This window comes from Caretta caretta, chromosome 8 (genome assembly GCF_965140235.1).
Source record: "Caretta caretta isolate rCarCar2 chromosome 8, rCarCar1.hap1, whole genome shotgun sequence".
NCBI classification, from domain to species: Eukaryota; Metazoa; Chordata; order Testudines; family Cheloniidae; genus Caretta; species Caretta caretta.
In genome coordinates this window covers 12,305,760-12,328,216 of record NC_134213.1, presented here as the reverse complement: position 1 = coordinate 12,328,216, position 22,457 = coordinate 12,305,760, and the positions used below count along the sequence as shown (strand labels likewise).

Below are 22,457 nucleotides of genomic sequence, written 5' to 3'. Positions count from 1 at the left end.
TTCTTTTGGTTGGTGGGGAAAAAGGTAGCATTTCACCTCCCCTTTTCATAGAGATGGAAACTTTTATTAGTTTGCATAGTGCCCGGGTGCTTTGGAGACAGAAAGAGAAGGTCCCTGCCCCAAGTTGTTTACAATGTAAATAAGGGCCAAACTGCAGATCTTGGGGAGTGTTTTCAGAAAATCAGATAGTGTAACACACAAATTCTTTTGTTTGGGTTTTTTTGTTAACACAAGGTGCAAACTAGAAACCCAGACATTAGTGCTACCGCACTAACACTTGAGCAGTATGGGCACCAGGGTTGCCTTACTGATCACCTGGAATTAATTTGCCCACAGAACAATACAGATCAGTCACACAGTCTTAGTACAGCCACAAATCCATTTCCAGCTTGAAGGTCAAATGTTTAGATCTTGCTGTCAGTCTCACGGTGATAGCTTTAGCAGTAGGCTGACTTAGGTTTCCCTCTTTATAGAGATGCAACAGTTCAGTGCTTGGAAATGCTATTGAAATTCACTTGCATGCATTATTTTAGCCGATGCTTGATTCTGCTGAGGTCAGAGAGCAGAGCTGCTTGTAGGGAAATTGGGCCATAAAGCATGCCAGGACTTCATCTAATTTCAAAGAATTGGGGGAGGGGGGAGTGGTGGTTGGAAACTAAGGGGAAATAATGTAAAGGAAGGAAGTACTTGTAGCCTAATTCTTTTTGATTTGATATGGTGCCTCTCAGGTAAGAATTAAACCCAGTATGGCAGAAAGTCACATAAATAATTAAACTAAATCATTATGCAGGGATGAAAGTGGCTTTTACTTTAAAAAAAAATCTTTATGCTTCTCTTCCATGCTACTTCCTAATGTCAGAAGTTAAGAATTCCACAAACCTTGGACAAAAAAGGCAACTATTCTACCTCTGTCATTCCTTTGGATTAAAACCTTATTCTGTGTGAATTTAGAGGGCAACATGGATCATCGTCTTGGAAAGATAAATGTCTCACATTTGTATAGCAACCTTCATCCCAAAGGACCACAACATATTTTGGAAATGATATATATCTCTGGGGTGGACCACAACAGCCAGGACATTGCACAACACTGGACAGGGAAACATTTGGATAGCAGTGCTGGAAAAACTCTTACAAAAAGTTCCACAGGACTTTAATGTCTAATCAGTGCTAACAAACCCTTGTTTGTTTTTAAGGTCTCATTTGAGTCACACAGTACATCTCTTAGCACTCAACTTCAGGTACGTGGGACTCAGTCCTTTTAAGGTTTATTGTAATTTAAATCCAGGACCTTTAACTTGAACTAGTCTATGCATTGGACAAAGCAGCACTTAGGCAGAATAGCTTCTGACCTTATTGCTGCTGGGGTTGCATTCGTTAGCAAATTCAGGCAAAAATCAGCAGTTGGTAGCTCTATAGAGTAACATGGCTCACCTTGATAACTAAAGGCCTAATGCTGTGAAGCACTGAGTGCCTTCAACTTCCATTGACTTTAGGTCCTAAATTAGCCCATTTGGCATTTAAATCTCCTTCAAAATCTCAAGCGGAATTTGCTGTTCACACTTTAAAGGGGCTGAGATGAGTGTGTGGAGCCTGGTTCATAAACAGCTTACCTGAAGAGATGATGAGGGAACTGCACACTCAGGCTTCAATCATCATTAAAAGAAATACAGCAGATTAAAATTTAATAGTTCATTTGCTGGTGGTGCTGCAAGTCTGTACTGGCTCATGATGCATGTACCCAGACATTTATGGGTTATACATGTCAGAGCAATGGCTGCCTTCCCTGTTGCAAATCTGCAGGGAAAGGGGGAAACAACAACAATCTTTCAATAAATTATTTTTAATACAGTCTTAGGGCTTGATTTTTTTCTCTCAGGGATTGCAAGGGGAGCATTATTGGGCCTTTGGAAGAGAACCCATCAAACTCCTCAGCACCCCTTCTAAAGGCAGCAATGGAAACATTGCTTGGGAATAAAAGGCAGCTTTTTCTATTGTGTTTAACCCTTCACATTCCAGAAAGAAAATATTTTTAGAGGGGATTTTATTTTAAGGTAAAATAAATCAGTAATCTTACTTGTCTTTAATAGAGAGGCAATTAGTGGCAGAGAACAGTGTTGTCAATTTCTACATAGATCAGGAAAGGAAGGATGGTTCCATACTAGCCTGAAACTTGGGAGACACTTGTTCAATTCCCTGGTCTACCACAGATTTCCTGGGTGAACTCTGTGCCTCAGTTCCCCAACTGTAAAATGGAGATAAATAGTACTTCCCTACCTCACAGGCCTATTAGGAGATTAAATTAATTTTTAAAAATTGCAAGGTACTCAGATACAATGGTAATGGAGGCCTAAAACAGACATATGCGCCTAAATAGATATATAGAAACACTGGATTGGACACACAGAACCAGAAACGCTAGTTACCAACTCCAATATGTTGCTTCAAGCACTGGCCAACATCAGAACCTTCAGAGGTGCTCTTCAGAGAAACTCAGAATATACTCCGTCAGCTGTCAACAATGCTGAGTGTCAGCACATATGTTTTTGTATTTAACAAGTTAGGAAATTAAAACAACACTTAGGATTTACCTAGCACTTTTCATCTCCCAAGTGTTTTACCACCCTAGCTAATTAATCCTCTCTACACTTAATCCTACACTTCTGCTGAGAGAGCCAAATGTTCTCCCTAATTTACAGACTATGAAATTGAGACAGTAGTTCAGTGACTTGCCCTAGGCCACAAAGGAAGTCATTATCAGAGCTGGCCAAACCTCTCTTTTTAAATTAAAATCCTTTTTAATATTTGAATACGCAGGCAAAAAAGGTGCACTCTTGTTTGGTGGCTCTTTTTCAGCTTCCAGTTTAAATAACAATTGGGCCTTGTCTACACGACAAAATTAAGTCGACCTAAATTACGTTGATGCACAGACACCACAATAATTACTGCCGTGGTTCATGTCCACACTATGCCCCCTCTGTTGGTGGTGCAAATCCTCACCGGGAGTGCTTCCACAGACTTCAGTGTGTGGGGATTGTGGGGCACTGACAGCTGGAGCCCCCCCTCCCTGGGGCTCACAGCTGGAGTCCTCCCGCCCGGGACTGGCAGTTGGAGCTGTGAGCCCTGTGTGGGGTTGACAGCTCTGGCTGTCAACCCTGGAGTAGAGGGGCTCCAGCTGTGAACTCCTTGTGGGGCTCACAGCCAACAGATGATGTGAGTAATGCAGTGTCTACACAGACACTGCGCTGCCCTAACTACATGGACCTAAGCGTTGTGACTCTTGTAGAGGTTTAGTTATTAGGTCAGTGTAGTGGGCAACTTATTTGGGTGGGAGCAACATTGTAGTGTAGACGCTTACAGAGTGAAGTTGACTTAAGCTGCCTTACATTGACCTAACTCTACAGTGTGGAGACCAAGCCTCGGAAACATGATATGGATTCCAGTCAGGCCAGTTTGCTGGAGTCTTAATAGGAGATAGTCCTGCCTTATTTCAATTTGCAATGTCAAATTTTCAGTCCTTTTAAATCACTTTTCTTTTATTCATCATTGTTCACAAAACGTGGATACATACAAAATGATATTGCTCTGATTTGGGGTTCCTCAATCATTGAGGATGGGAACCGAGCACAAACAGCCACTGTGAGAAAGTCCGACCACTCCGGGATAGTCATTTCCACTGCAGCTAACTGCCCTTGTAAAATAAAAGTGACAGAAAAGAGACCAGAAAATAACTCAGGGTGTCAGTCAGATAAGAACCCCCCAAATCTCCTCCCAAGTCTCCTCCATGAAACTTCCCCCCCAACATCTCCTCTCCCACTGCCCCCCAGGACCTCCCTCCATTCCCCCCCCATGAATCTCCTCCTCACCCCTGGATCTCCAGCTACACCCTCACTGAATCACCCACCCCCGACCCCAGAGCTTCCCCCCCATCTACTCTCCCACTGCCCCCCAGGACCTCCCTCCATGTACACTCCCCACTGAATCTCCCCCTCCCCCCCGGATCTCCTGCTACACCCCCACTGAAGCACCCACCCCCGACCCCAGTGCTTCCCCCCTCCCACATCTACTCTCCCACTGCCCCCCAGGACCTCCCTCCATTCCCCCCCATGAATCTCCCCCTCACCCCTGGATCTCCAGCTACACCCTCACTGAATCACCCACCCCCGACCCCAGTGCTTCCCCCCTCCCACATCTACTCTCCCACTGCCCCCCAGGACCTCCCTCCATCTATACTCCCATCCTACTGCCGCCCCACATCTACTTCCCCACTGCGCCCTTTCCCTTCTGGGACCTCCCCCATCCCCACACTACTTCGCCCTCCATCTACTACCCCACTGTGTCTCTCTGCCCCTGCCCCGGCCCCAGGCTCTCCCCACGGCGCTTGTTCCCCTTCCCCCAGCCCGCCGCCTTCCGTTAACCGCCCCCGCGCGCGCCCACTTCCCCACTCCGCCGCCAGGCTCGCTCGCCCCCTCCTGTCGGGAGCGCGTCCCGCTCCCCGCACGCCCGCGCACGCCGCAGCGCCGCTCCCCGCCCGCTGCTTGCAGCCGCGCGGCCGGGCCCGGTCGCTGTGTGCTGGGGGGAGGGGGCCGCACGGACTCGTCCTATCCGGGCTTCTCCGACACCGGGAGCCGAGGAGGGGAGGCGCCGCGATCTGGGCAGCCCCGCGGGTAGGTCCGGGCCGAGCCCCGGGAGGAAGTGGCGAGCGGGCGGGCAAGATGGAGCCTCAGTCAGCAGGCACCCACCCACCCACTCGGGAGGGATGGGAGCCCCTTCCCCGGGCCCGGCGGGGGCCGCAGGCAGCTCCTCCCTGAGCGCCGGGGGGCAGGCGGAGCAGGGGCCCCCCCATGTCCTCCCTGAGCGCCGGGGGGGGGGCAGGCGGAGCAGGGCCCCCCCCATGTCCTCCCTGAGCGCCGGGGGGGGGCAGGCGGAGCAGGGCCCCCCCCATGTCCTCCCTGAGCGCCGGGGGGGGCAGGCGGAGCAGGGCCCCCCCATGTCCTCCCTGAGCGCCGGGGGGGGGCAGGCGGAGCAGGGTCAACCCCCCATCTTTTCCCTCAGTGATCGGGGGGAAGGGGGACAGGCGGAGCAGGGCCGCCCCCCCATCTCTTCCCTCAGTGATCGGGGGGCAGGCGGAGCAGGGCCCTCCCCCATCTCTTCCCTCAGTGATCGGGGGGCAGGCGGAGCAGGGCCCCCCCATCTCTTCCTTTGCCTGGGGGGGGGAAGGCGGAGCAGGGCCCCCCCATCTCTTCCTTTGCCTGGGGGGGGGGAAGGCGGAGCAGGGCCCCCCCATCTCTTCCTTTGCCTGGGGGGGGGGAAGGCGGAGCAGGGCCCCCCATCTCTTCCTTTGCCTGGGGGGGGGAAGGCGGAGCAGGGCCCCCCATCTCTTCCTTTGCCTGGGGGGGGAGGGCGGAGCAGGGCCCCCCATCTCTTCCTTTGCCTGGGGGGGGGAGGGCGGAGCAGGGCCCCCCATCTCTTCCTTTGCCGGGGGGGAAGGCGGAGCAGGGCCCCCCATCTCTTCCTTTGCCGGGGGGGGAGGCGGAGCAGGGCCCCCCATCTCTTCCTTTGCCTGGGGGGGGGAGAGGCGGAGCTGGGCGCTGGGGGGGGGAGGCGGAGCCGGCCTCCCCCATCTCTTCCCTCAGTGATCGGGGGGGGGAAGGGAGACAGGCGGAGCAGAGCCCCCCCAATTTCCTCCCTTAGTGCCGGGGGGCGGAGACAGGCGGAGCAGAGCCCCCCCTAATTTCCTCCCTCAGTGCTGGGGGGGCACGGACAGGTGGTGCAGGGTCCCCCCAATCTCCTCCCTCAGTGCCGGGGGGGGTGGGGACAGGCAGAACAGGACCCCCCATCTCCCTTATTGCCCTGGGGCAACATGGTTAACACCACTCTCCCAGGTCTCCTTTCTCTGTGGGGTGTGGGGAAGTGACAGACTTGAGTAAAGTTGCCCCTCCTCTACTTCCTTAATTCTCCAGGGACAAGGTGATAGAGCTGGGAACTCCTCTAAACACATATCTATCTCCGTGCCCATGAGGGGGAGGTGATAGAGCTGGGCTACTCCCCATCTCCTTCTATCAGTGCCCCAGAGAGGTGGCAGCTGGGCAACCCTCAGCTCCCCTGGAGGTTGGGGTAGCAGTTGGACAACCTCCCCTGCAAATACTGCAAGGAGGAACACCCCAACTCAGATGCCCACAGGGTGGGGGCAGCTGTGCAACCTGTTCCCCCTCTTGTTTGTTGCCCACTTCTCTGGCCTCTAAGCAGCAAGGAGAGCTGAACATCATGTTGTCTTAGTACAGAGTCTTTGTAGTGCCTTGAAATCATCTGTTTGTTCTCTTTAGTTCATATTCTTTTTAATTCACATTTTTTGAACTTTCCATTTAGTGCATAGTTCAATTAGTGCATGGAATTTTAATGCATATAAACAGTGCATATTTATTAGGGCATATTGTTTAATGTACATGAATAGTGCATATTTTCATTATCACATCATTTGAGTGCATCTGCATTGTCTCTGATCATTTTCTTTTGTGCATGTTTATTAGTATATACTGTACTATTGTAATGCATGTAAATAATGCACATTTCCATTAGTGCATATAAATAGTACCTATTTATTTCCTTTAGTGTGTACTTAATAGTATATAACACTTTCAGTGCAGTTAGCTAGTGGATATTTGTCTTGATTGTTTATTTTATTGTTTATCACTGGGCATATATTTAAAGGGGAATAATACTATGATTTTGTTCTCTCTAACTCTCCACAAAATACAGAAGTAGCAAGAAGTTGCTTTTGGAGTGTGACCCTAGATTAGTTTAAGATGATTAGAAAAATAAATGAATATGTTACAACTGGTTCCTCAGTATACAAGGGTCAAAGGGTCTCTTACTCCAGTTTATTATTTTTTATTGTTCTTCCGATAGATGTGTGTGTTTGTGTTTCTGTGTAAGGATCCAAGTGGCAATTGTTAAATATGCCTAGCAAGTGGACTTTAAACCTAACACATGCTATCCTAGGTAAATTATGACTTGGCTTGGTAATGCAGGGCCGCTGCAACCTCTAATCCTAATGCATGGTGCTTGAGTAAGTAGCTCCATTGAAGTCAGTGAGGCTACTTGTGTAAGTGCCATTCACTATGAGGAAGGGTTGCAGTAGCTGGCTCTGTGTCATCAAGCCAAGGATCACAATTCTAATTTATCTGTGGTACCTTGTTTTGGTTCAGGAACCTCTGAACAATTTCATAGAGCACTTCTTAGTGCAAAGAGAGTTAAATAGACTGCTTTATTCCAAGTCAGGCATCCACACTAACTCTCCTGTCATTCACAGTGTCTTGACATCCTTGTGGCATCTATAACAATTGTCTATATAGAAGGGAAATACTAGGAATTATTTAATATTTGTTTAGATTTTAAAAATATAATTTAGCAAGTGCAAAATAAAAAGCCATACTATGTGACCAGTCTACTTTCTATGGGTCACCAGGAAATGCTTCATGGCTGCAGTTTGGGAAACTCTTATCTAGCTTCAGAAGTAGACTGTACTTGGCATGTCTGTTTAGGTGTCTTGGTGGTGTTGTAGAAATGCTGATAGGACTTCGAAAAACTACATGCAAAGTTTGCTGGTGTTGGAGATTAGGATTTACAGGTAGCTTGTGCATATTTAATTTATTTAGGAAGTTTCAACAAATATACAAATCCTTGTTATGTAAATGTCAGAAACCAAAAAAAAAAAAACAAAGAGAATTGTTACAACAGTTAGCTTTTGTGTAAAGAGACATTATATGGTAATATAGTCATCAGAACACCTATAATATGTTGCTTTAATAAAATCTCAGAGTGAAAGCGCTCTCTACCCATTTAACAGACTAGGCGTGTTTCTCAAATTTAATATTAAAAAACTGGACAATTGTGCTGGGTTTTTTTGTTTGTTTTTTTTTTTGCAGGTGAATGTACTTTAATGGAGTATTGAATAAAAGATAGATACATAGATATTTGGTTATTTATGCTCTGTCTATTTTGCTGGGTACATAATTGAGATAAACCTATTTAATTCACTGGAACATTCAAGATAGGTGAACGTTTCTTTTTATAAACTTTATTTTTAAAGCTTTATTTACATGTTGCAAAAGTAAGCACTTAGTGTTTTAAAAAACAAACAAGGTCTTAATTTCACAAGAGTTGATAAATATTAACTTTTTTTAGGTATTTGTACTGTTCCTTTTATTTGTGGATATAGTTCATTTTATAGATGTTGTACTGCCCGTGTATCTCTCATTGTCCGTATCCTTGGGTGAAGCAGTAAAAACAATATAGTATGTGTGTTGCTTCTTTTGGCAGTTCAAAGGTAAAATGTGCTCCTCCAGTAGTAATTTGGGGCACATTTGGGAACCTGCACTCCATAACATTGTAGCTTCACACTTCGCACCATCCCAGTACTGTCCATGGTATGGCCTTGTATACACTAGACTTTACAAACATTCTACCTTGCTCTTCCACTGTTGCAGCTTCACCAGTCGTAGCGACAGTTGGGAATACTAGTGCAGATAGAACACTGGTGACTTCTGGCATTTTTATTATCACATCGTGCAGACTTGTTCTAATCAAGGTTAGATGACGAGATGATATAATGCTGGTGCCAAGTCTGCACTAGCTCTATCACAGTGATAGCCACCAGTGGAGCTGGTAATTCAGTAGCAGGAGATTTCAGAAAATACGATTAGTTATGTTTAAACATTATTTCTAGCACAATTATAGCAAGGATACTAGGACCATTTTTTAAAATGTCTCATTTTTCTCAACACAACTTCAACCCTAATGGTGCTCAGAGTGTTGAGAGCCATAGTGTAGATGCGCTACCAGTTATTGTCATAATTTTTAACTCTGCGTCAGGTAAACCTCTTCAGAATGGGTCTTATCAATATTGTTAAAAACACCATCTGTGAGTCAACACTACAACTTCCTTTTTATATTGTTACCACTGGTGGAGCTGAACTGGTGTTAACATTAGGGGGAAATCTCCCTACTGTGGACAGGACTCCACTTTCTGTGTTGGAAATAGTTGTCCCATTAATGTAGATAAGTTGAGCCACGTTCAATACACACTGAAAGAAATTATGATCAACTGATTATTAGTGGTTATTCATGCTTTCCACCTCTGTTGTTGAACATCTTTTGGCCCTGTCCACAAAAGCAGCCTAACCCATGGTTAAGGAGGGAGTAGAGGGCATGGTGTTTGACAACTGTCATCAAACACAGCACGAGTGCAGACATAACCTAAGTGGTTTGTCTGTAACATGGCTTGGCTAGCATTATTCTTTAAAAATACCCTCTCTGTCTCTTTGAACTGAGAAGCTGATTTAAACATAGGGTTAGCACAGTTTCCATCATCTTGTCGGGTGGACCATAGGGGTGAAAGAGAGGTCCCAGTTGCTCTAAGCTTAAAGCATAAGGTTATATTAACACAAACAAAAACTGTGATAGTTCAGGTTTCATCAGAATGTACCCTGTCCATCCACCTCTGGGCATCTACTTAGTGTCTGTAGCCCCTGTTCCACTGGACACTCTCAGTATACCCCAGCTTACCAGTTATTCCTCAGGTCACCACTCCGCTTAACACACAGTACTTAGGTACATTTATTGTGAAAACAAGTAACATAGAGATTTAAGTAATAGAAAGTGGAAGTATTGAAAATGGTTACATATAAATGAAATCATAATAATCCTTCTATGACCTAGACTGACTTAACTAGATACTTTCATGTCTTATAGAGCAGTGCTCAAGTCCTTCCAACATTTTATAGCCAGACTTGGCTGCCTGTCACCCTCCATTCATAAGACAGACACACTATTAGCTTGCCTCCTCAGTGAAGGATCCACCTCTAAATATACCCCAACAATCCATTGTCTTTATTTGTAAACAAGATCCCCTCTTGCTGTTTTTCTCCCTGTAAATTTCGTCTCTTGAAAATTATGCAATCTCTTGATTAACATTTGGCTCAATATGCAAACAAGCATCCATTGAGAGATGTATAATGCCTAATACACAGCCAGACACACAGATAAGTGTCTGTTACCATCTGCTTAAAAGGAACCTGTCTGAGACGTGTCACTTCTGAGTTACCTGCCTTCAAAACATAATTTTCAGTACTGACACAACTCTTTAAATATTATGCATACATATGTTTTGCAGTGATTAGTATGTTCAGTGGGCTACTGGCTCTCAGGGACCTCACATGCCATGCTTTTATGAATTATTATGCATAAACCTGCCCTCAGAGATCCCTGTAAAACACTCTGCATCCCCTGTGCCTGTCAGTACTAAGAGATTCCTGGGTCACAGTTGGTAACACTCCATAAGGCTTTCACTTCCTTCTCCAGGAGATCCCAAAAAGCAATATGTACCCAACTTTATCAAACTTGCATTCTAATGCAAAACCTTAGTGGCAACCTCAAATTATTAAACCATCAATTTGTAAGCACGTGGAGGATGATGGGGTGATAAGGAATAACCAGCATTGATTTGTCAAGAACAAATCATGCCAAGTCAATCTAATTTCCTTTGTTGACAGGGTTGCTGGTCTAGTGGATAAGGGGAAGCAGAAGATGTGATATATCTTGATTTTAGTAAGGCTTTTGACACAGTCCCACATGATGTTCACATGTCCATAGAAAACTAGGAAAATATGGTGTAGATGAAATTATTAAATGGTGGGTGCCTGACTGATTGAAAGACCATACTCAAAGAGTAGTTATCAGTGGTTTGCTGTCATGCGTGGAGGGTGTATCTAGTGGGTTCCCTCAAGGGTTGGTCCTGGGTGTGGACCATTTTCATTAATGACTTGGATAATGGAGCTGAGAGTATGCTTATAAAAATTTGCAGAAGACAACGAGTTGGAAGGGGTTGCAAGTACTTTGGAGGACAGGATTAGAATTCAAAATGACCTTGACAAATTGAATTGGTCTGAATTCAACAAGATGAAATTCAATAAAGATTAATAAAAGTGCTTCATTTAAGAAGGAAAAACCAAATGCACAACTACAAAATGGGGAATAATTGACTAAGTGGCAGTACTGCTGAAAAGGATGTGGGGTTATAGTGTATTACAAATTGATTATTAGTCAACAATCTGATGCAGTTGCAAAAAATTAATATTCTGGGATGTATTAACAGGAGTGTTGTATGTAAGATACTAGAGGTAATTGTCCCCCTCTGCTTGGCATTGGTGACGCATCAGCTGGAGTACTGTGTCCAATTCTAGGAAAGATGTGGATAAATGGGAGAGAGTCCAGAGGAGAGCAACAAAAATGATACAAAATTTAGAAAACCTGACCTATTAAAAAAGGTTAAAATAAGTGAACATGTATAGTCTTGAGAAAAGAAGAATGAGAGGAGAGATGATAGTATTCAAATATGTTAATGGCCGTTATAAAGAGAAGAGTGATCAATTGTTCTCCATGTCCTCTGAAGGTAGGATAAGAAGTATGGAAGAGTTAGGTTAGCTATTAGGAAAAATCTTTCCAACTATAAGGATATTTAAGCTTGGGAATAGACTTCCGAGGCAGGTTGTGGAATCCCCATCACTGGAAGTTTTTAAAAACAGGTTGGACAAACATCTGTTAGGGATGGTCTTGGAGTTTTTGTTGGTCCTGCCTCAGTGCAGGTGGCTGGACGGGATCACTTTTTGAGAGCCCTTCCAGCCCTACATTTCTATGATTTTATGCTTTGTAATAACAGATCAACACATTTTACTGTTAAACATTCAGAGTATTTGGGAAGTTAATCTGCTTTAACATTATTGAGGTTGCCATTAAGGGTTTATCTTGTCCTGCTCGGACCTGCTACTGTCCCCAAGATTCATAGGCGTCCCCATCAGAAATGCCTTGCAAGTTCCAGGGAAGACGATCTTATTCCTTGACTCCTATGTTGCACTTAGAGCTCCCATGCTCCGCTATAGGGGAGTTCCCTAGGCCACCCATTCCTCTTTTTCCAAATCCTTTGGCCTGTTGTTCTCTTCCTGCTGCCGCAGCAACACCTATTAAAAAAAAGAAATTACCATAAAACTCCATTTGTTTACAACCAGTTATAATTTTTAACACCCCCTCGCCACTGACTAAAATCAAGAAAACCTTTCTGGTCTCATGACATAGCCCTCCTTATGGAAGATAAGGATGTTCGCAGAAGATGGTCTAAAGCCTGGGTGGCTGCTGATGTACCAAACAAAAATCTAATCGATGACCCAGCTGTGCAAGTGCCAAGCTTCTCTTCCCCACATGCATATGGACAGCTCTAAACCGTATCCGCATCTAACATGGAAGATACACATACTCCATAGATTGAAAGCAAGGGAATTATCAAACTGCGACTGTGGTGAGATGCAAACTGTCAGACACATCATGGACTATTGCCCAATCCATGCTCTTCTTGGAAGTGTCTCAGCCATTTACATGGCTACCCCCGTTCTTTAGACTGGATAAAAGACTTCTTAAGATCCAGCTGTAGTCATGCTGTTGCTTTCATTGTTTGACTATCACCGTATGAAAGAAGAAGTTTTTTAAGTGACACCAGCACAAACCTCTAAAAGCAGGGAAATGAGTAGCTAAAGTAATATTTTTTCACTACCATAATACCCATCTCTCATATTAACTGTTCTTGTGGCTTGTTTATACACAGAAGCTGCACTGGTTTAAGTTAGATTGGTTTAAAAGCCAATTTAATTGAATTGGTTCAAACTTTTGTGAGGATGCACTTATATTGGTTTACAACTGTTTATATTGGTTTACCTTGCTCATCTAAATTTACAGGTGTAAGATAAACCAATAGCAGCCAGGTTTACATTGATTTAAGACAGGTTTCAGAGTAGCAGCCGTGTTAGTCCGTATTCGCAAAAAGAAAAGGAGTACTTGTGGCACCTTAAAGACCAACAAATTTATTTGAGCATAAGCTTTCGTGAGCTACAGCTCACTTCATCAGATGCATTCAGTGGATGCATCCGATGAAGTGAGCTGTAGCTCACGAAAGCTTGTGCTCAAATAAATTTTAGTCTCTAAGGTGCCACAAGTACTCCTTTTCTTATTGATTTAAGAGTGTCGACACACACAATTCCATGGGTTTAACTGAATGGGTTTTAAATCACACCTTTTGCTAAACCAGTACAAATTTGTGTGTAGACCAGTACTCGCTCATACTCTACATCCTTCTGCCAACAAAGTCACGTCCACTCTGTGGACAGACATGCAACACACAGAAAACATTCTTGTAATTCCCACTGTAAGGTGAACTTCTGACTCAGACCTCAGTAGAGTTATGCTAGGGATGGTCGTGACAACATAATTAAGATTTCATTAAAGCTTTCAGCTGAACATTTTTATTTTGTAAAAATCTCATTGAAAATGGTACAAATAAAAACAAGGAATGTAAACTTAACTATTACTTGAATTTTTCATAGCATGATGAAAAAATTGATCGATACAGAGAGAATAATAAGCATTCCAAAAACATCCCTGTCGTCTGTTTTTAACTGGATTGTCTCACCTTTTTTCAGACTCCCCCCTTTTGCAAGAACTCTGAAACATTCTCTGTGATCTGCGCTTTGCTCCTCATGTGTCAATTCTGACATCATCAAGTATAGACAGGTAACATCTCTCTCTAGAGAATTTTATCACTTGTCAGCAGTAAGTGCAAGTATGTACACAAAGATGAAGTTGCAGCATTTTACATGTTAGTGGTATATATTTGGGGGTGAGAACTCCCTGCTGTAGTGTTGGAGTGGCTGGGGAGGTGGATGTTGGAAGCCATGGCAAGACTCCTTGTTGTTCCCTGTGTGGAGAGGGGATGCAGCTGGCAGGGGATGGCAGACCCTGAATAGGAGGAAAATGGTGCTAGTAATTTGGGGTGGTGGTTATTTGCCTGGCAGTGCTCTCTCTGACTGCCTCCCTTGTGCATCGTTGTGTCTGTTCTGTCATTCTGTCCGATTCCTTGTGTGACATTGCTCTTGCTCAGCTGAAGCCAATTTTCTCTGTGACTGGGTCTTTAATGCAGACTGGAGAGCCATGAGCTTCTCCTGAAAGCTAGAGTCTGTGTGCCAATGTTTAAATGAGACATTGAAGGAAAAATGTTGATTATTACTCTGATAATGTTCTCAGCTATTATATCAACATTTACAAATCTAGCATCGTATGCATGTTGTGCTTGCTTGCTATTTGTTATATCTTTCCATTACACTAATACAACTTGGTGACACAAAAGGAGAATTTGCAGAACCCTTATGCATGCATTAAATGTCATGAGAAGTCTCAGGAAATTCTGTAATGTAAACTATAATGAAGAGTCGAAAGAGAGGTGAGACTGTGTTAAAATCAGAAGATTTTTGACTGCTTTTTACAGACACTTAACTACTTACCTGTTATTACCACACCAAAAATTCGTGCCCTTCCCAAATTGTATCTTACATTTTTTGTCCTTTTCTAAACAACACAGGATTACTAGGTATTCTTACTTTGAAAGTGAAATTGTAATGCAACCTTAACTATGGTTTCATGACTGCTCCACCATATGTTGCTCAACAAATCTGTATTATAGTGCACAGAGAATCTGTGTTATAACAACCATTTAAAACATGGATGTGCTGAACTACATTATTACTGCATCTATATTTAAGTATTGCACATGTAAAATCATGTTCACATATTTACACATGCACTGTGATAAGGTTTATATACCCATGCACCTTAGAAGTTAGAAAGGGGTTAATGCAAGCATTAGGAAGCAGGAAATGCCCAACTGGAGCTGATTACAACTGCTATGAATGCTATGCCCTCTGAAGGAGAGAGGTGGCTGGGGAGAGATGTCAGCCCTGAGAAAAGAGACTCAACTTTTGTATTGTTGTGAACTCTTTCTGCCAGTAAATAGACCCTGCAAGCAATTGTGTGATACTATTTAAGTTTGGCTACACTAAGCCATTTATTATATTTCTTTTTTCCCTATATTTAACATAAAGGCCTACTGACCTAGTGTACACTGGAGAAATTTGCCATGCTGAAAACTGTGGTCTCCTTGTCATGCTTGTAAGGCACTTCATGACCATGTACATGTACTCCAAATAATTTGTGTATTCCAGATAGTGTTTGGATTAGATTTGCTTCCAGCATGGTTACATACTGTCTTAGTCTAAATGGTTTCAGCCTGTATAAATTTAGCTTCCGTGTAGACAGTGCTAAAATGGTTCAAATTGTCCTTCCACTGCTGTCCAAGAGTGCACTGGTGGCCTTTTCAAATCTCCCAGGATCCATTGCTCTTGAGATTTGTGCTGGGATCTGCATGATAGGAATCTAGAAGACATTACAACAGAAAAGGGGTAAAATGGTGCTAGTGTGGAAGTGAGGCAAAACTACAGTGATTCAAAATATAAATAAGCTTGGCTAATATGAATATACTGAACAGTTCGTGCTTAACTCAATTAGAAATAGATCAATTCTCAGTTGTAGACATGGCCTTAAAGGGGTGCTACCAGCTGGGCAACAGACAACCCATTTGGAACATCGTAGACAGGTGCATACCTTTTTGTACCTGAATTAGGATTATAGTGCACTGAAGTGATGTGCAGACAAAGAGTGCTGATACGGTTTTTGGTGATTTTACCCTATGAAGCTATTCTGAAGATCTGTCTGTGATATTACTTTCTTCTGCTGGTTTGATTTAAAAAAAAATCTAAAGCAAATCTCTGGAACATAAGGGTCACTCCTTTTAATGTGTGAATTCTTAACGTGATATGTAAGAAGTTGTTACAGTACATCATAAAGGTACAGGATGCTATAAACCCTTAATTTGCAGATTATTGACATAACAGGCCACAATTGCTTTGCAGTATTGATGGGGATTTGTGCAAATATGTATGAATCTGTAAGACATTTTTCTTTGGTTTCCTTGTACCTTTAAAAGCCAGTAAAATAAATTGTTAAAAATGATCAATTGTCACTCTTTGGCTGAGGCCTTGCATTCCATATTTCTGCTTGGATCAAATGTTTATGGCTGTTTTATAAACTGCTGAAAAATGGGTTTTATAATGGAAAAAAGATTCATTTATTTAACACATACTTTTTTTCAGCTGGCTACATAGCTGATTAGAGACTACTCAGAATTTTTATTAATATGGGTATTGGGCATGTGTCTAGTAGCGTTGGGGAGATAACCTGTGTCTGTAACCCATTCCAGTCACAGGTTAAGTCTGAGTTGGGGCACAGTGCATTCATTTTGGGATATCAAGTTTTAATAAAAGATGAGATAAACTGAAGAAAGGTCAGAGGAAAGAAGCACACATAATAAAAGCTTTGGAAAAATAAGACTGAAGCATGTTCAGTTTAGAGAAAGAGACCTGCTTGCTGCCTACATATAACTAAAGGGATGTACTAAAAATGATAGGAATCAATTATTTTCCATCGCCAAGGACAGAACAAGAAGTGATGGGCTACACCAGAGAATATTTTAGGAAAAATTGGCATCACTAGATGCACTGTTCAGAAATGGGAGAAGCTGCCAAAGAAGGTTATGGAATTGGCAGTACTGGAGATGGTGAGAGCTAGATTTGGCATTCATCTAAAGATATCATTAGCTACTCATCTAAAACCTTGTTTATATGAGGGAAATAAATAAAAAAATTCCCACCGTTGAAGTCCGTGCTACTCTGCAATATTACAGGGGTCTGTGCTGATGGAGTCCTATGCAGGATCTGTACTTCTGCTAGTACTATAATTTCAAAGTGACCCACTGGGATCTCATAAACAAAAGATTCTGTGCCAGATCATCAGCTATGGCTTAGGAACTACACAGCATAGGCTGTGTGCTAATGTGACCATTGCACTCCCTCTATCCTGTGACTGCTATGTGCTGGTCTGGTTCCCAGGCCTAAGTTAAAACAGCTTAAAGGGTACATTGGCTGCCAACAGCCCCAAGGTGAAGCTGCAACTGATTATCAGTGAAGTCTAAGGGTGTCCTAGCCATGCCCCTTATGTCAGCAGCTAGGGCACAGAAGGATAATGGTGTAGGAGCTGTTACTTCTGTAGTGACTTGATCCTCTCGTGACTGATTATGGCAGCTCTATCCCGTCAGAATTTGCTAGTGGTTTGATGCAAAGCAGATCTGGTCCTATGTCTTTTGGTAAGAAAATGTTATTTCACATGAATGTTATAAAGCATTTGGAAAGATGGCAGGTAAAATAAGGTATATTTGCAGACTTGATCAACAGGAATATTCAAAAGAGTTTTCCATGAGCCATGAACAGCTCTTTAATGGTTATGGGGAATATTTTCCCTTTGCAGCACACAAGGAACTCTCATTAATGTCAGTGCAAGTTCCATGCACCTTACAATAATGTATCTGAGGTATAGTAACAAAATTACTAATTTTAAAATTCAAGTCACTGTTTAAAGATGTTAAAATGTATGTATCTATCTATACATTACTCTTTAGGAAAGACGTGGTTGGCTGGGTGACTTCTGTATAACAGTTCTCTCTGGAAGTTTTGTGAACCTTACATATTGTGTGCTTTATTTGTTTCAATTCTTAATTTGTGTGAGTGAATTTGATGCTTTTAGATGTAATAGCTATGCCAAGTATAGTGAGGAATTGTGCTGTGCAAGTTTTATTTCTCAAGTGCCAATATTTTTCTTGATGCTGTGAAAGGTAGCTTAAAGTGTACTTGGATGGAATAGTTCGTGGCAGGTTTTGGCCTGATTTTCAGAGGTGCTGAGCACCTACTGCTTACAGTTACTTCTGGTTGTGAAAAAAAAAACTTTGAAGTGTCATCCAACTCTGTTTGAAAGGGAACCAATTTAAACCATGACTCAGAGAGATGTGAGCTGACCACATTCATTTTAGTAGGGTGTTAGCTCAAGCTAGTAGGTGTTGGATAAATTTAAGCTCCAACATCCTTCAAGCCCCCTGAATGAATTGAGAGAGTGATCTTTTTCTCTGTTGGTTTCCCCTTGCTGTTCCAGAGTCTGCTACCTGCTTTGATAGTGGTAATAGAGTGGCAGAAGGGAGAGAGTGTCTCTGCTAATCTACTTGCTGACATCGTTTGTTTTAGGGTAGTTCTTGCCTGTGACTAGTTTAAGTACTTACCTCAGCTGATGTTTGTAGCTTTCTTAGCTTGCAGCAGAATTAAATTGACTGGATTCTTATCAATTTTTTGTTTTTCACAAAGTTCTGGATAGCAGTAGTGAAATTGATTGTTATTTCACACTGCAGCAGTTATGGAAAATTTAGCAGCAGCAGCAGCAGAAGCACTGGGAGCCATCTGCTGAATTAGGAAGATGACACTATATTGCTTTTCATTTGATAGGTTATTGATGCAACTAAGTGGCTAGAATTGTTTTCCCCAAATGAAAGCTTAGATTCACCCTGGAAAGCTTCCACTGTGGGTGAGAGGCTATTTCAAGCCCAGATCATTTAAATTTTATTGTTGATGCACTTCTTACATCATTTTATGTGTTCGAAAGTTTTTTTTTTTTTTTTAAATGTCATGCTACCTTTGACATCTTGTTTGCCTAAGTGGTTTGCATTCCAGCCAGTTCAGGGTAATTTTAGGGAACCTTCATAGCTGTTGGAAAAGAGAATCTTTTTGGTTAAATGATGTCATGTTATATATTTATACATATTTGTCTTTTATTTTTGGTAGAAAAATGATGCATCCTGTTGCCAGCAGTAATACAGCTTTCTGTGGGACTGGCAAGAGTTCTTGCCTTAACGAAGACAATGTGAGATCCACTGATCAGTTTGACTTATATTCTACACAGCAAAGCAAATACAGCCACACAGTCAGCCACAAACCAATTGCATGCCAGAGACAAGATACGTTAAATGAAACACACTTGCAGGCCACCAGTGTCAGGAATATAGAGACAAAAGATGAACTAAAGAAAAAGAAAAACCTCAACCGTTCTGGTAAACGTGGAAGGCCATCGGGGACCACAAAATCAGCGGGGTACCGAACCAGCACAGGTCGACCTCTTGGGACCACCAAAGCAGCTGGATTTAAAACAAGTCCAGGCAGACCCTTGGGTACAACTAAAGCTGCAGGATACAAAGTCAGCCCAGGCAGACCTCCAGGTAGCATTAAAGCTCTATCACGGCTTGCAAATCTAAGTTATACTTGTGGCAGTGCAGCTTTTCCCTATCCTATGGTGCATAACAGAGGAGTACATGCTGCTGGTGAAACTAGTAGCAAAGTCAAACAATCCAATGAGTGAAATAAAGGAATTAGATAGTTTAAAAAGGATTAATGAGGAAATGCTGAGTCTTGGCATGTTTCTCACATTTTTATGTAATATTTCTATAACTTTGGCTTTCCAAATTTTATTTTTTGTTCATATGTCCAACGTGCAATCCACTAATTTTTAATGTAACATGAAAGGGCATAGGTATGGCTCTGTTTTTGTTTTTTACATAGGTTTATAAGTAAACTCTTAAATTATGCCCTTCTGTGTTTCCTTAAAGTAATACTCATATCCTGAGCTTCACAGTTACTTCTGGAAAATTTAATTGTGTGATTATGCACCAAGAAATTGAAATAAGCAGGAAAACATTATTTGGCTGTTGGCTATGAAGTGAGCCTAAGCCATAATAAAGATCTTGTCCAGAAGAATTTATAATTGATGAAACAAAACAAACAATTCTGGACTATTTTACAAGTAAGAATTCTGTTACAGTTTTGAAATGCCTGTGGGTTTTTTGTATAGGTGGGAATAGAGAGCAAACTAAATTTTCCGCTTTTGCTAGAGCTGAAACAGACCTCAATTGTTCATAAATATTTTGAAACTTTAAAAACTATTTTTTTTAAAGTGCTAATTTCAGGCAGTTTTTATTTGCTCTACTGTAGCATTGTCAGGTCTCACTGATGTTCCAAAAATATTTTTTGAAAATGTGTAATAATAATAATAAACATTTATGCAGCGCTTTACATCTTCAAAAGCGCCTTACAAACATGAGCTAATTTGCCTTTAGGTGGTGGCAGATCTTGTAGTTCTGCTACTTACAGGATTCTGCTGTATAATTTTAAAAATGCCTGAGAGTACATATACCAAACTGCAAATAATTAATTAAAAATCTGATATATTTTATAAATAACTACAAAATAAGTACTGTTAATTCTAGTAACAAACTGAATAGACAGTAATATTAAACAGTATGTTCTCAAATCTGTAAATAGCTATATAAGCTGTTTTTTGCCTTGACAGTATGTGCTTTGATGGCAGCAGTTAAGTTTTAAAGTACTAGTTTAGTGTGTTTATAGATTAAACGTTTTTACACTGTTGCCAGTTTTTCAGATTTAGTTTTTCCAGGAATAAAGTTATCCCATTGTTTAACATTTATACTATATTTAAGTTATGGAAGCTTATATATCTACCAAAGGATAACATTTTCATGATTCATAATAGCAAACTGTATAGCTGGTTCAAACAGGATACAGTTTACCAAATTGCTAGACCCCAGATAGAAAGCATTTCATAGGAATTAATCTATGCATGCAAGTTGAAAAACTATCTTGGTTAACTATAAATATCTTTTTCTGACTCAAACTGAGTCCTTTCCTGCATCTAACCAGTTCCATTTTCAACTGTGTGTGTTTGGTTTAAAAAAGTGCGCGTGTGCATGTGTGTGTAATATGCACACACCCACCTATACTTAGAAAATAACATTCCTCAATATTGCATATTGTTATATTTATTCTAAATATCTCTTGCTTGAGTTAAAGCTTTTAATTCTGGAAGAAAGTTTACATAAAAATTGTTTAAAATATAGTTTAAAATTATACTGAATTTGTAGCTTCAAATACCAGTGGGAGTTGTATAATGTTTGCAGATTTTTGGGAACAGAAATCTTTCAGGTTAATTATAGCTTTTGTTGAAAATGAACAGTACCAATACTTTTTGTTGTAAGATAAAGTCTGGCTTGCTGTAATTTTGATGAGAACTCTGATTTCAATAATGACAACTTAAGAAACAGATGTCATGTTTCATACCTTTTTTATCAGGAAAAAAGCAGCAAGCCTTCAGGTGTTCCAGTGATGCCTAACACATAATGAGCTGGACTTTATGCTGTACTTTACAATAGGTGTGTTGAATTGTGATTGGGGGACTATGTATGCACTGGCAACTAAGACAATGAACCTCAACAATACTGGATGGCTCCTTAGTCAATGTGTAAACTAATGGCAGCTAAACTGCTACTAAAATATAGTTTCTCCATGCTGAAGCTATAAAGTCAAGTTACACTTTCTGTTCCTCAACAAACTGAAAAATATGACACTCTTAGTAATTTTTCTGAATGGTGTAACTTCTGATACACACAAAAAGCTAACATGAGCTAATTCACCCTCAGGATATGTGTTATATTGGCTGTTTTATCAGATGATTTTTCAACAAAAGGCTGCTTTAAGCCCTTTCCTGAACTCTTCCTGGAAAGCAGTCTTCTTCAGCTGAATGTAATAACTACAGGAGTTTCACACCTCGCTGGCAAGGAACACGTTGCATGTCACCAATGTACCTTTGCATAACGCCACTTCTTACCTCCTTCTGTTTATCCTGTTCACCCGTTTCATTGCTCACTTGTGCATCTACTCAATGGTGCTGTGCCGTGTGTCAGGAGATAATGCAGATGTATTACTGTTCTGCTAGAATAATGAATTTTGTATTCAAGTATGTGGATGAAATAATGAAATCATCTAAACAATTTATATTCATTATAGTGTTTATTAATATCAGATGAAATATAATCCCAGTAAAAAGAATGAACACTGTCAATTGTGAAAGGATGAACTAAAGTAGAAAAATGTGTTCATGGCATCTGTAAAGGGCCACTTGGCACCTTGGATTTGGCAATGAGACCAGAAAGTGCAATGCTGGGCACTTCCTCATTCTGGTTTATTTTATCCATAACTGCAGTTTACTGGTGTCATGCTGTAAGAGAAAGAGAGAGAAGTCAAGAAGTCAAAGTGAAATACGAATGGAATCTTCAAATGTTTTTGCTTTTCCTATTATAGATAACCTACAAAATATATTGTGCTTTTTTTGTAACACTGTCTGTTGTCATGACAAACACTGAAACAGCATGTTGATGCCTATACTTTGATATTATCAGTGGGAAAACTGGCCTTTTCCACTATAGTATGAAAACATTATTTGTAAGGTAAATCGCTAATTTTATATTATGTACAACAATTCTGCTCTTCATAAGATAGGGTTACTGTTATGTATTAACACTGTTGAGAAAAATGATCTATATGTCAAGTTTGTGTTTTTAATGCTTTTTTTTTAAATATCACATTTCTAATGTCTTATTTATACATAAGTGAAACCTAAGTAATAGGGAGACAACTCAAAGGCCACTGTTTAAAATACATCCCGTAACTGCTGTTCAATTTCTAATTAAAATTACATAAACTTTAGAATTCAATAATTTTGCTACTATTTTTGAAGTT

General features: G+C 41.5%; 1 protein-coding gene across 3 annotated transcripts; it reads left to right on the top strand.

Annotated features, from left to right (window-relative positions):
- Nucleotides 1–4,493: 4,493 nt before the first annotated feature.
- C8H5orf24 (chromosome 8 C5orf24 homolog) lies at nucleotides 4,494–21,332 on the top strand. Of its 3 annotated transcripts, XM_048859954.2 has the most exons (4): nucleotides 4,498–4,667; nucleotides 13,527–13,617; nucleotides 18,657–19,087; nucleotides 21,012–21,332. In XM_048859954.2, the coding sequence occupies exons 3-4, from the start codon at nucleotides 18,661–18,663 to the stop codon at nucleotides 21,050–21,052; spliced, it is 468 nt and encodes a 155-aa protein (XP_048715911.1). In that variant the 5' UTR covers nucleotides 4,498–4,667; nucleotides 13,527–13,617; nucleotides 18,657–18,660; the 3' UTR covers nucleotides 21,053–21,332. The 3 variants fall into 3 exon arrangements, with proteins under 3 accessions (XP_048715909.1, XP_048715910.1, XP_048715911.1); XM_048859952.2 differs by having other exon boundaries at nucleotides 4,494–4,667; nucleotides 18,657–21,332; XM_048859953.2 differs by lacking the exon at nucleotides 13,527–13,617 and having other exon boundaries at nucleotides 4,494–4,667; nucleotides 18,657–21,332.
- The last annotated feature ends 1,125 nt before the right edge of the window (nucleotides 21,333–22,457 follow it).